At 46.3% G+C, this 13,240-nt stretch overlaps 1 protein-coding gene across 2 annotated transcripts in view; it reads right to left on the reverse strand.

Annotated features, from left to right (window-relative positions):
• AXIN1 (axin 1) overlaps positions 1-13,240 on the reverse strand; it is a 54,009-nt gene that overhangs the window by 16,408 nt on the left and 24,361 nt on the right. For both annotated transcript variants that reach the window (XM_039884705.1, XM_039884704.1), the window contains exons 3-4: positions 5,122-5,262; positions 1,541-1,637 (exon numbers count right to left, since the gene is read on the reverse strand). In XM_039884705.1, coding sequence (XP_039740639.1) covers positions 1,541-1,637; positions 5,122-5,262 — 238 coding nt within the window. The remainder of the gene's footprint in view (positions 1-1,540; positions 1,638-5,121; positions 5,263-13,240) is intronic.

Below are 13,240 nucleotides of genomic sequence, written 5' to 3' on the forward strand. Positions count from 1 at the left end.
CTCAAGAGAGCCAGGTCCTCTCCCAAAGTCACTTTTTCCCATTATGAGTAAATATTTTGTGAGGGGCTATCTAGGATGATGTAAACATCCTGTTATTCAAACTCTCAATTCATTCACCATGTTAGCATGGATGCATGAATTCCAAATTCGCTGTCGCTAATTCTGATGCTCCAGCTGTCTGGGCCTTGGCTGGCAAGAACCCCACCAAGGGGCTTCTGTATGCCCTCACTCCTTTAATTTCTGGGATACAGGATGCCCGGGCTCCTCCTCTGCACCTCAACCCAGTTCCAGTGTTCAGTTTAAAACTTCACTGAGAAGAACTGAGAAGACACGCACATCACCGCAGGGCAAAGCAAAGATGGGTGCAGTTACCCCCTCAGGCCCAGACTGCTCCAGACAACACAAGTGAGGCTGAGTGCTCCCCAGAAGGTCACCTACAACACGCATGTGCACGTGTACACACACACATACAGATACTCCATCCACAGCATCTTCCACTTTTCCCTAAGCAGACACCAGACACCATCAGTGACTAGTTTAGGCCAAATCTGTCCCAAAGGTTGGCTGGAAGGTGACAAAATGTTTCATTATCTTTTTCTCAGAAGGACAAACAAACACATCCTTTCTTCTCAACCATAAATAATCACTTCTCTTATTTGTAAATTAAAGTATCTGCAGAGACTCTAACCAAGGAATCCTGATTAAGGGTGGGTGTATGCTGTGATCCCGAGAAACAACCACTTTCCCTGCACAGAAACCACAAATGAGCAGCATGAGCTGCCCTCAGACGCTACAGACAACAACAGATTGGAGCCTCTACTCAAAGCCTTTCTCATTGTCCCCTAAAAGTCTTTCCCATTCAAAGTCAATATGTCATCCATAAAGAAACTCTTTGCAGGTGAAGACAGGCTGTGCTGGGCTCTGTGAACTCCCCTAAGCAGAACTGCTTTCACTTTTTTATTTTTATCCAAGAGGTGAAGCTGAGGCGGCTTTGAAGTCAGTATGCCCACATGTTGACTCCTACCATTCAGCCATAGAAAGGCCGATGTCTCATTTCATCTTGAACAAGGCAGCACTCACAATAACTTGGAAGGGGAGCACCAAGAGGCACAGCCAGGCTTTCTGACAGAGCCGCAGTCAGGCAGCTGTGCAGGGGCCAGGCCTGGGTGTTGAGCCTGTGAGGAAGACTTAGAGCTGCTCTCCCACCTCAAGTAGAAGCACCTCGTTTGACACAATGGGAAAAGGTCACATGTTGGGCACTGGGTAAAGGTGCTCCCTGCTCTTCTGAACTGACCACGCAAGCTGGGCTCTACAAGCCACCCTCGCTGCCTCCTCCAGCCTGCAGGGCATGACCACGTGTGACCATATGCTACACCCAGATCTGAGCCAAGTTCACAGGAAGCCAGGCAGGCGCCTTTTCCACTGGCCAGTGCCACGCAGCCCAGTCAGAATGGAGAAAGCAGATGTGCATGGGTCTGAGAAGACTGGTGAGCCCCAAACTCGGAGACAGGGAGGGTGAGGGCCATGCTGAAGAACTTACAGGAATGTGAGGTAGAGGCACCCGCCCGTTGACCTGGACGTTCTCCTGCATCTCCCGGCGGTGCTGCTTGCGGATCCTGTACGGTGGGATTCCATCCCTGCCCAGAGGAGAGAGACAGCCTGGCATGAGCATACACAGAACAGCTTCACACAGTTTAGCTGTGTGGCTTTACCATGGGCAGGGCCCCCATGACCTGTTTTTCTAAGGCCTGATAACTAAGAAAGGTTTTTATATTTTTAAAGAGGCGGACTAATGTGTGATGGAGCCTGTACGTGGCCGCAAAGCCTAAAATATTTATTACTACTGGTCCTTTATGGAAAACATTTGCTGACCCCTACTTTATCACCCAGGCAGGATGCAGTGTGCCTACCTGGCGTGCTCTACACAGATAAGAAATATTTGAGGGCTGCAAAACGGGCAGCCAAGACAATCTAGATCCCATTGAAAGAGATTTCCAAGGTTCTATTACTCTGCTTTCTTCCAGGGTAAATTGGTCAAGCAGTATAATCTCTCTGAGGGAATGCTCAAATTAGTTTTCTTGACATAAGTTTTAGCTATGAACCCTTTTGAAGATTACGATAAAGATATAAATTAAATTATATGTTATCTTTAAGATAAGTAAATGCACTTACTCAAGATAGACGCCAGATTTAACACATAATTCACTACACATGGGCAATCCTTAAAAACTCTCTAGTCCTCTTCCAGTCATTTAAAAGCTACCCTGGAAAGCACAGCAGCCACCAGGAGCCAGCATATGCGAAAGACCAGCCAAAGCAGGATGACTAGAGTGGCTTCTCTGGGTCCCCACTTCCTTCCCACTGAAGGAGCCCAAGATGGGCCTCCTTGCTCTCCAGAGGGTGCAGTGAACACCTGTGTGGGATCCTGACCCCTCCTGATTCCTTCCCAGGCACCACCCACCGGGGAGGGTGTACTGTCAGTGCAGTGCTGCTCTTACTAGACAAATGTGCAGATGTAAACATGCAGCCGTGATCTCACTTTAACTGCTAGACGACCTAGTGAAGCCAGCACCTTGCCCCTCAGTGCCCAACACACAGCATTTGGTGTGTCTTGGCCCCTGTGCCAGGCAGCTGCACACCCACCAGCTCAGTGGCTTCATGGGCAAGCAGGGCTGCAACATTCTCCTCGGAGCCCAGGTCTGGGTGGAAGGGGCATGTTTTGATTTAAAGCAGGGTAGAGAGAGGCTGTGATAGGCTCTCCTTCCTGTCACTGCCTCGGTGTACCTGGCTGTCAGGGCTCCAGCTAGGTGCTGCAGTGCAGTTTGCTCAGGGACCCAGTGGGGGGCAGGCACTCAAGGGGATAGGTGTCAAGGAACAAGTGAGTCAAAAGCATTTAAATGTCTTTACGTACCTCTAGGGTTTTGTTCAGGTGTCCTGAGCCACCAACTTGTGTGTTTCTCATATACATTAATGGGGCACTTAAAAATTCCACTCTCCATGCCTCTACAGATTTGGCACTGCCCTCAGACACCTACGTCCAAAGTGCATGAACTACTAAGCTAGTCCATCATTCTTGTCATGTGGTTGAGATGCTGAGTACAGCTGCCCTCAATAGAAATAATTTATGTAAAACACACGATCCTATTTTTTGCCTCTGATGTATATTCGAATGTCACAATTGTACATTCCAAATTCTTGACTATTCCTGCATTTCTGACTCTCAGTGTAAACCGAGATGAAGAGAATATCAGAGAAAAAAATATTTTAAAAAATTTAAATCTTCTCTTTAGCAAACATATTTTCTTGAAGAGAATTAAGAGACTTTTCCAGAAAATTGAAAACTCTGTAAGCAGATTAACTTTCATTGTAGTAACAGAGTTTGGGGGGAAGAGGAAAACCATATGCTGCAAATGTACCATCTCGTGCTGCCAGCTGCCTGTGGGGGTCTGCAGGGCTACAGCTCACTGTAACTGGTTTAAATGGTACTTTATATTCATGGCAGGTATTGTTTGGAACTCCAGTAATTTCAAACACGAAATTGCTAAAAACATGTCAAGATTTTATCTTAAAGATTCAAAATAAAGGAGATAAAAATGGTCTTTGAGAAATGACACATCCACAGAAGCTCAACCTGAAAGGGCAGATCCATCTGGTAATGTCACCACATGGTTGTCAAAGGAGAAGAGAGAAAGAGCCCAACACTTGCAACTATGGGGGACTGGCTAAATCTGGTTCAGAAACAGCTTGTGATAACATATCCTGCACACTAAAATTCAGGTGTCAGAAGAATGCCTAAAGACACCGGCAAATGAAAGGCGTAAACTATAAAGATGGCACATCAAGTGAGACCACAATTTAAAAACATGTGTTCATCTACAAAAAGAAGAGTTTAGAAGCCCTTATTTTCTTATTTAAGTCTGACTCTTCAGACTTTTCATATGAAGAAACAAGCTGGATAGGAAAGAAGTCTCCCTGAGATCAGCTGACAGCTACTGCCCCTGCCTGGCTGAAGTCCTGGCCATAACCCCATGAGGTCTCAGTCTCATGGGGAAAGGACGCCTGCAGAGAGTGGTCCAGCAGACTCAGAGCTGCTCTCTGTCACAGTCAAGGGCTTCCTGGTCCTGACACCGGAGGGTACCCGGGAGTCAGCCCCCAGCCCTGGGCCTCTGACCCTAGGCAGAAACTTCCCATTAGTGCTGGTCAGATGATGAACGGCAAACGGACCAAAAGCAAGGTGAAGGCAGCAAGGCGAAGACCCCAAATGACCTCAGCAATGCCCTGATCTAGCAAGAGAGTGTTTGACACTCTCAAGTTTCTAATGTGCACTTAGGTCCCAATAAGCTACCTGCCAAAGCGAAGGAGAAGGTGTCAGAAAACAAGCACTTTCCCACAAAGAAAGGGCTTCTCTGGAGGGGACGATGAAAGGTCTGCTGTCACCAGTGAGGGACACTGGGGCTCAATGTGGCTCTATGTGGTCACAGGGACCCCTTGGACACACGCAGCCCCGGAGGCGGTCCCTGAAACATCTGGCCCTGGGCTAGCACAGAACCAGCTGCACCAATTTCCCCTCTTACTTCAGTCTCCCTGTCCCACAATGGTGAGTAAAAAACAGGTACTCACCTGTAAGACAATGTCTAAATTTAAAAAAGTGACAAGTACAGAACAGTGTTGAAAAGAAACACTGTTGAAAAGTGCGGCTTTTCAGGCATGGTGCCAGGGTCACCCCTGCTTGGGCAGGCAGCTGTCCTGCTTGGCTACAAACCAGTGCTGATCTTTAAAGTGAACCCCCATACTATAAAAACCAAAGAGAAAATCAGAACCAAAGTGCTCTAGCCCAGACAGCTCTGGAATTTATTTCAACGCTGCCCACGGTTTCCCCTTTCAAAAGTTCTTGTAGCCTTGGCCTTGGAGAAAAGCAGCTAACATAAAACTCAGTTCTAGTTTGTGTTACGATTTTTAACAACACTTCCTACAATGCATCTGGTCTGTATGTCAGATGCACTAACATCAAGTTGGGGGGAGGCCCACGAATCACCTTCTATGAAGACAAAGCCCCAGCTGGGACTGGCACAGGCTGATATGCTTCACAAGGCTACATTTGCCCAGGCAGGGAGGACTTACACGCTGCTGTCGGTGAGGGACAGGCTGTCGGCATCACTGGACAGGCTCTGCTGCTCACTGTCATTGGTGCTGGTGGCCGGGGCGAGGGCATAGCCAGAGTTGACGTAGTAGGGATTGACGGGCTCCCGCCACGGCCCATACCTGCAAACAAGAAGGGCACGTCAGCAGCAGCCCAACTACATCCTTTCATATTAATCCACATTTTCAGAACCATCTGGATATCCTCATAAATGAACTACAAATGCAAACAATTCAGGAAAAAAAGTAGAAAGGACTAGAATCTTCATCCTGCCTCCCATGCCCCTCTCTTCCTAGAGGGATTAGTTAGGCTCTGAGCATCTTCCAGATCTTTCCTCTGCCTTTAGGCAGACGTGTAAGTGAACACAGATTATCATTTGGGTTTGCATTTTTTTACACATAACTAGAAACGGGACATGGCTGTTCTGTTCTTTTTTCTAAAGAGCAGACTTATTTACTGCAAAGTACACCCAAACTCCCAAGTGTTGCACTGGCAGCATCAACCCTGGTGCCTGCTATCTCACGTGGTTCTCGCAACAGCCTGATGACACAGTAGCCTATGACCTCTTCATGGGGTCATGGAGCCAGCCACGACTCCTGTACACGAGTCTGAGAACTGCCACAAGATGGAATGTGGGGGATGGCGGGGGAAGATAGGTGGGGTTTAACAGAGGCTGTCACACTGCCCCCCGGTCACTTCCTACCAGGAGTAGTGACTGTGCACATGATCCCTGGGTGAGATTCACCTCCACTTGTCTCATGATTAACCAGAGAATAACCCTTCATTTTAGTTGGCACTTCCTTGATTAACAGTCAGGCTGGCAGTTTTGCGTGTCATTTAAATTCCTTCCTCTGGAAGTTATCTGTTCATGCCTTTTGTCCATTTTCTATTGCGTTGTTTGAGTTTCTTAGTGATTTATATAAGTTTTTAAATATTCTTATTATTAACCTCTGGTTATATATGCAAAAAAATATTTTTTCCTTAAATGTCACTTTTAAAAAAAACTTTATGTTGATTTTGGTCATACAGAAGTTTTTCATTTCTATGACATCACATATACCAATCTCTTCTTTTACAGATTTTTTCTATCTTACATAGGCAAGTCTTTCTTATCCCAAGATTATAAATATATCTTCAAATGCTTCAATAATTTTAATTTAGATCTTTACCTTAAATGCATGTGTGTAAAACCTACCTTGTTTTCTTGCATCAAAATGGAAAGCCAGTTGTTAGCACTAACCACTGAATAATCATCTTGCTCTGAATGGTTTTAATGCCATTCTGCATCATACCTAAACTTCTCTCCACACAGGTATCTATTTCGGCATCTACGCCATTCCACTGATCAATCTACAAGTCAGCTTTCCTGACCCCTTACTGCTGTGCCATAATGGCGTGTCCCGACACTACCTCCTCTTCCTAAAGACTGCCCCTGAATAGCAACACCTGTTAGATCTCCAACGGTCATGATGAAAATGAGAAAAGGACTAAAGTTCTCTGAAGGCCCTGATGCCTGTGTAGGAGGCTGGGGTTCCCATGCTGATTGCTCAGCGATGTGCGTACTGGGCCCCAGTCACAGCCCTCAGAGCCCCAGCCTCACTTCTGATTAGAGTTGCTGCTGACAGTACTCAAGCATTTGCTGTACTCATGAACGACAGCTTGCACTGACTGCCAGGACCAGGGATGTGTCCTTGATGTGGAAAGGCGAGACTAGACTGTTTCTAGGAGCGAATGCCTTGTGGACATCCACTGCCTGATGGACAGAACCTTCTAGAAGCTCCAATTCACGTCTTGCACATACTTAGGAAAAGGTGCTTTAATAAAACAGCAGGACCAGGCACCTTGGTATCTTGGATGCCCATCACGCAGGATGTGTGGGGCTGAGCTGGGCCAGGTCGCATGGCTGGAAGAGAGGCCCAAAGAGCAGAGCCATCTCTCTTGGCGGCTTCAGCAGGAGCAACACTGGAAGCCACAAACACTAAAACAGTGCCAACCATGGTCAATGCTCCTCCTATTCCAGCCATCAAGGATATAGCAGTGGACAGTGACTCGGCTACACAGCTTACCCATTAGCTCAGGAAACAGATGCTTGTTATTCTGGTGCCACAGAGGGGGAATAATGCCCAGAGGGGTTAGTCACTGTCCAACACCACACGCAATCTTTCTGACTCACCCACTGCAGCCTGAGGGCTTCTCTGGAGGTTACTAACATGTTCCTGCCAAATGAGAGCAGGGGCAGGGCTACAAAGGTTCTTGGGAATGCATCAGGTCCAAAGGCTTACAGGAAGGATGGGGATACCTTCAGAGATGTGGATGTCTGTCCTTGGGTCCTATCTGTTTATATCTTCTTGTCTAGATTGCACCTGACACAGAGCAGACGAATGGTATGAGTCTGCAACATCACGTTCGTTAAGTATCATAAGCTATTATTTTTAAATGACACTGTTATTCTTCCGGTACTTAAAAAAATAAAAGCACCAATATCATCACCATAACAACCACTGCACTGAAATCTATATTACAGCTAAGGGTTGAACTGGTTTTCACTTTCCGTTACATTAAAGGAATATTAAACTTTGCTAACTTTCTATAAACACTCATTTGGTCAAATAAACAAAAGAGAATTCAAATTAAATAAAAAAAGGCATCATAGCCCTCACAGCACAGAAGCCCAAGCCCACAGTCAAGCCCCCGCACACACGGACATACCCACCTTCACCTTCCCCCACTGAGCAGGAACCGCCATTAGCAGGACCAAGTCTCAGACTTTAATGTGGCCTAAGACTGCCTGCCTGCCTTCCTCCTCTGACAGGTCCCAGGCATGTCTTTCACATATATAGAAAAATCTATCTTTAATGTGACATCTTAATTTTCTACAGCCTCCAGTGCAGAGCAAAGCCCATTATGTGCATGTTCTCCAAGTTCAGAGGACAAAGGGAAAAAAAGAAGAGAAAGGAGGAAGTACTACCAAGTCACCTGTTTATCTTTTTAAACTTTCAGACAGTGAAGTGCTCACTTCTTGCCATAGAAAACAGAGCCACTGGGCCTTCACTGCAGGCTGATGTGACAAAGAAAGTTCTGGCCAATGCTGTATGAAAGAAAATGTCATGTGGGGGACTCCAGGACCAGAGGTAAGAGGGAGTGTGTGTGCATGCATGTATGTGTGCGTGTGTGCTGGTGTGCATACACCCACACAGGTACAGACACAGCAAGCACGGCCAATTTCCCAAGTGGTGCATCTAGGGAAATACCCAACTCCTTTGGAGCTTTCAAAGTCCCTGATGGGGTCCGCACAAACACTACCCCAAGGCCCACATTCTGCCTCTATGTTGCCTGCTCTCTGGCTATTTGCAGGACTTTGTTTTCCATCTTTTTACATTTAACCTTTCTATATTCTCTCACTTTGGTGTCTTTGGTTAAGATCCAGTTTGACAGTTTTTTCTTTTAATTACATCACTTGGCCCAGCTGCATTTAGTGTGATTACTAGGAGTGGGGCCATCTTAACTAGCTTTGTCATGTCTGTTTTGTTTTCCTTTGTTCTTTCTTGCCTTCTTTTTGAATATTTTTTATGTTCCACCTCCTCCAATAAAGTAATCCTTCTACTATTCTTTTAGTGCTTCCCATGAAGATGACAATAGGTACCCTTGATGTATCAGAATCCAAATAAGTGCATTTACCTCTTCCCAAGCAACACAAGGTCAGAATCAACTCTATTCACCTCCCCCACACACTGATGTGCTATCAGTATCCTGTATTTTAATTCTTTGTATGTCTTAAACCCCACAGGACATTATTAGTATTGTTTTACCTGTTGACAGTCACCTAGAGTTATCCCCATAGGTGCCCTTTCTTCTCTGCATCCAGGAGTTTCTACCTGAGAGCATTTTCTTTCTGCCTGAAGAACATCCTTGAGTGTCTCCTTTAGTTGGTGACGTTTTCTCAATGTTTGTTGGTCTGAAATGGTCTTTATTTCCCCTTCATTCTTTTTTTAATTTTTATTTTTCAATTAGAGTTGACATTCAGTATTATTTTCTATTACTTCAGGTGACTTCTCCTTCATTCTTGAAGGACATTTTCACTGGGTTGGAATTCTAGGTTGGTGGTTACTTTCAATTTCTCTGGAACCTTGTGCGTTGCTGGTGGGAATGTAAAATGGTGCAGCCACTATGAAACGCAGTGTGGCAGTTCCTAAAACTTAAAACAGAATTACCACATAATCCAGTAATTCCACATCTTGGTATGTGTTCAAAAGAATTGAAATCAGGGTCTCAAAGAGACATTTGTACCCTCAGGCACTTTGAAAATGTTACTTGTTGGCTTTTCCACCTTTCGCTCCTTGGACGGTGACGAGGAGCCAGCCATGCCTGCCTAACTCACTGCAGCCGCTGGAGGCAGGTTCTCAGGCTAGTGGACAGCTCCTCCTACCTCCAGTGCTAAGGTCAGAGCAACACATCACTCCCTTACCTGTAAGTCACAGAGGCTCTATTCTCACCACAGGCTAAGGGCAGCAGGCACTCCAACCCATACAATACTGGTCACTAATCCAAGGTCAAACTCAGATTTCCTCCACTATCCCATTAATGCCTTTAGAGCTATTTTTATTTTCCATAATCCAGGCCATAACTGCACATTGACTACCATGTGTCTTCAGTATCCTTTAACCTGGGGAGCTGCTCAGTCTTCGCCCTTCTCAACCATGACCGTCTCAAGAGTCCAGGGCAGTTATTCTGTAGAACATCTCATTTCCTTGCTGTGAGATTCATGGCAGACATTTTTGGCAGGAATATGAAAGAAGTGATGCTGTATCACATCAAGAAGGATTTCATGTTTGTTGGTCCCCTTTTTGGTGGCAAACCAAGTGCCTGCCAAGTTTTTCTACTTATTATTTTTACTTTGTAATTAATAAGTAATTCGAGGGGAGATACTTTGAGATTATGTACATACTCTATCAACACACAGTGAGTTTCTAATGTCATCATTTTAGTTGTACTTATTAGTTAGCATTCTAATCTAAGGTAGAATTTTCCACTGCCTACATTTTATTTATATCAATGTCAACTCTTGCATTTTTATTTACGTGGTAGATTACAATCCATTCCTTTCATTTCTGCTCATACCTGAGCATGGTCCCATCAGTCTGAGAACACTCCCTTGCTCTCTGGCACAGGAGCCCATCTCTCTGGTACTCCCTGCCCCAGACCTGACAGATTTTCACCAAGGAGGTGTTTGTTAATTACATTACCTCCCTCCTCATAGCTTTCTCTTTCTCATTTTTATTTCACTGTCTTGTATCCTTGAATGCATGATTATTTTTCACTCATTATCTGGTTACTCTGGATGGAGGGCCAAAAACGACGTGTAAAATCTTTCTGAACTGGCAGCCTAGGATTATGCTTTCTTCTCCAGAGCATATGCATTTGACCCTGGCTGTGGCTGGGACACTAGGAATCCCCAGTACTTTACTCTAATGTCAAAACCTGCAAGATTCTGGACTTGGCTGCAGTTTCTTGGAGGGCCACTGCATTTTGAGTTCTACCTCTCCCAGGGGTGGGGTAGAATCCCACCAGCCAGTTCAGGGCAAATCCCCTGCTGAGAATAACTAGAAATGCTGGGAACTTTATTTTTTAATTCTGACTGGTCTTTGGAGTGCTAACCAAGCAAGAAGGAATGGCAATCCCAGGTAGAGAGAAAGTTCAGAACCCAAGGAGGCAAGCTGGAAAGTGTGGCTGGCTCTGGGGCTCCAGGTGGCTAAGCAAGGACTGCTTGGCAGGAAGGTGCCCCACATTCAGGCTGGGATCTCACCAGGTGCCCTGGTGTTCAGCCTGTCTTCGCTGTGCTCTAAGACCCTCATGTGCCCCCCCAACCCTAGCCCCTCACCGGGCTGCCTGCCCTCTCAGCACACATGAGGATACAGTCTTGCAGATCTCCCCAGACCCGCATGCCCCTCCACCTCAGGAGTTCTCATCACGCATCTCTAGTCTTGGTCCCAGAGACCCAAGTCAGGCGAAAAGATGGAAATTTGTACACAGAATTGCTGGCTCTTGTGAAATCCTTCAGCTTTCTGGCATCCAGAGAGCAGTATCAAGGACGGGTATGTTAGTCAGAAGCCTGCTGTCAGCAAGACGTGAAAACCACCCCTTGAAGCAACACAGACAGAAAGGGACTTGCCACAGAAGGCAGGTAGGTGGGTCTGGGGAGACGTAACAAGACCGCAAGCTGCCCCTTCGTAAGCACTGGCCTTATTCTCGCATACCAGATCCTGTCCAAGACTAGAGCCCACACCTGACCTCAGTTAAGAGATCAGTCTCAGCCATGTTCCCACCACAGCACTCATTTCCACACTCCTATGTCCAAAGAAGGGGCTCTGGCACCAGAAGAGCAGGGGACAGTCACTGGGCAGACAGAAACCATGGACGCCAACACCACTAACTTCTGGAAAGGTAAACTGAGGGATGTGGCTTGGGTTCTGGCGTATGCTGTTCTGAACCCCAGAAGAAGGGGCACATGGCTTTCATCACCTAGGAAACAAGTTAAAATAGAAATAAACTATGCAAGAGAATTGAATGTTGGCGCACAGCAAAGAACCTGAGTGCACAGCCAGCCCACGGGGGCCGAATCCGACATGCTTAGGACACTGCACTGACCAGCACCCTCCACAGCCCAATGTCAAAGGGTAGTTCTTGATCTTATCTCAATCAGCACAAGTATATGGCCACCTCATGGCAGACTCCAGTGACATCAAGTGTATCTTCCTGTTTGGTCCTCCTGGGAAGGAGGTTGGAAAGGAGCTCAGGAAACAAGCACTCATTGAAAGGAGACTCAGGGACATGGTTGTCTGGTACGATCTGCAGAGACCACATGGCCACGTCATGACAAGCAGCTTCCAGACTGACTCGTCAACAGTATCCAGCCAGACTTTATGGGTAAACAGAAGCTTGACAAAACAACTGGAAATAATGTCATTAGAAGCTTACAGCATGAGATCACAGTCACAAACTACACATTAGCTTATGAGATACACAAATAAATTTACTTGATAGCTATTTTGATGAGACAAGTAATAATTTATACTAGAAACATAGCGATGCGTCAGTGTCATTCACTTCATCCTCACAAAACTACCAAGGGGAAGGGGCAACCTGGCTGAGCTGAGACCCTGCGGAGTTGTCATCGAGCTGCATCCATGGAGCCCGAAGACATGCAGGCGAGGACAGCAGTGTGTGTTACTAACCATCTGCTTCAGAAGCAGCTTCCAATGACACTCTGTTCTTCCCCAGAGCCTGATCCTCACTGAGACCCAGTCGACACCCCATGAGCACGAGCCCAAACCCAAACCCATCACTGCCCTGTGGAAGCAAACAGCTGGGCTCTGCCCAAGCCTTTGGGAAAACAGATACTGCTGTACTATCCGGTCCTAAAAGCCTAGATCCCCTATCTGAAGGCACGTAAACTGCTTTTATAAAAACAGCTTTACGAAGTGTGACACACAATAAACCACACATAATGAAAGTGTATAATGTGATGAGTTCTGACATATGTCTACACCCATGAAACCATCACCAAGACCAAGATAATGAACGTATCAATCACACCCATTTCTTGAGCACTTCTGTAATTCCTCTGTCCAGTCCCCCTCCACCTCACCACTGTCACTAGAGTTAGTTTGTGTCTTTTAGAATTCTGTATAGGTGACCCTACACAAGGACTACATGTTCCCTTTTGTCAAGCTTCTTTCACTTGGCACATGGATTCTGAGATCCGAGCAGGCCCTGCCTGCATCAGTAGTCATCCCTTCTGTGCCGGCTGGTGTTCTGTGAGGCTTGTTTCTCTACCCACTTGGCCAACAGCCACCTGGACTGCCCCTAGTGTTGAAGGGTGCATACCCTCCACAGTGACAGACAGCACTTCACAGCTGAAGGATGGCACCCTCCCTGCCCTGTCACTCTACCAACAGGAGGGTGTGGGAGTCTATTCACAGGCCTGACTCTTAGAAAAAGAAATGAGAGGCCTGCTTCTTAACAAAGTAACTCACTCCAAAAGTTCTGTCCTCTCACAGTACAGAGGCTTCAAAACCACGAATGACCAAAACAAAGACACCA

The sequence above is a fragment of the Pteropus medius genome, unplaced genomic scaffold (genome assembly GCF_902729225.1).
Source record: "Pteropus medius unplaced genomic scaffold, Ma_sr-lr_union100, whole genome shotgun sequence".
Classification (NCBI taxonomy): Eukaryota; Metazoa; Chordata; class Mammalia; order Chiroptera; family Pteropodidae; genus Pteropus; species Pteropus medius.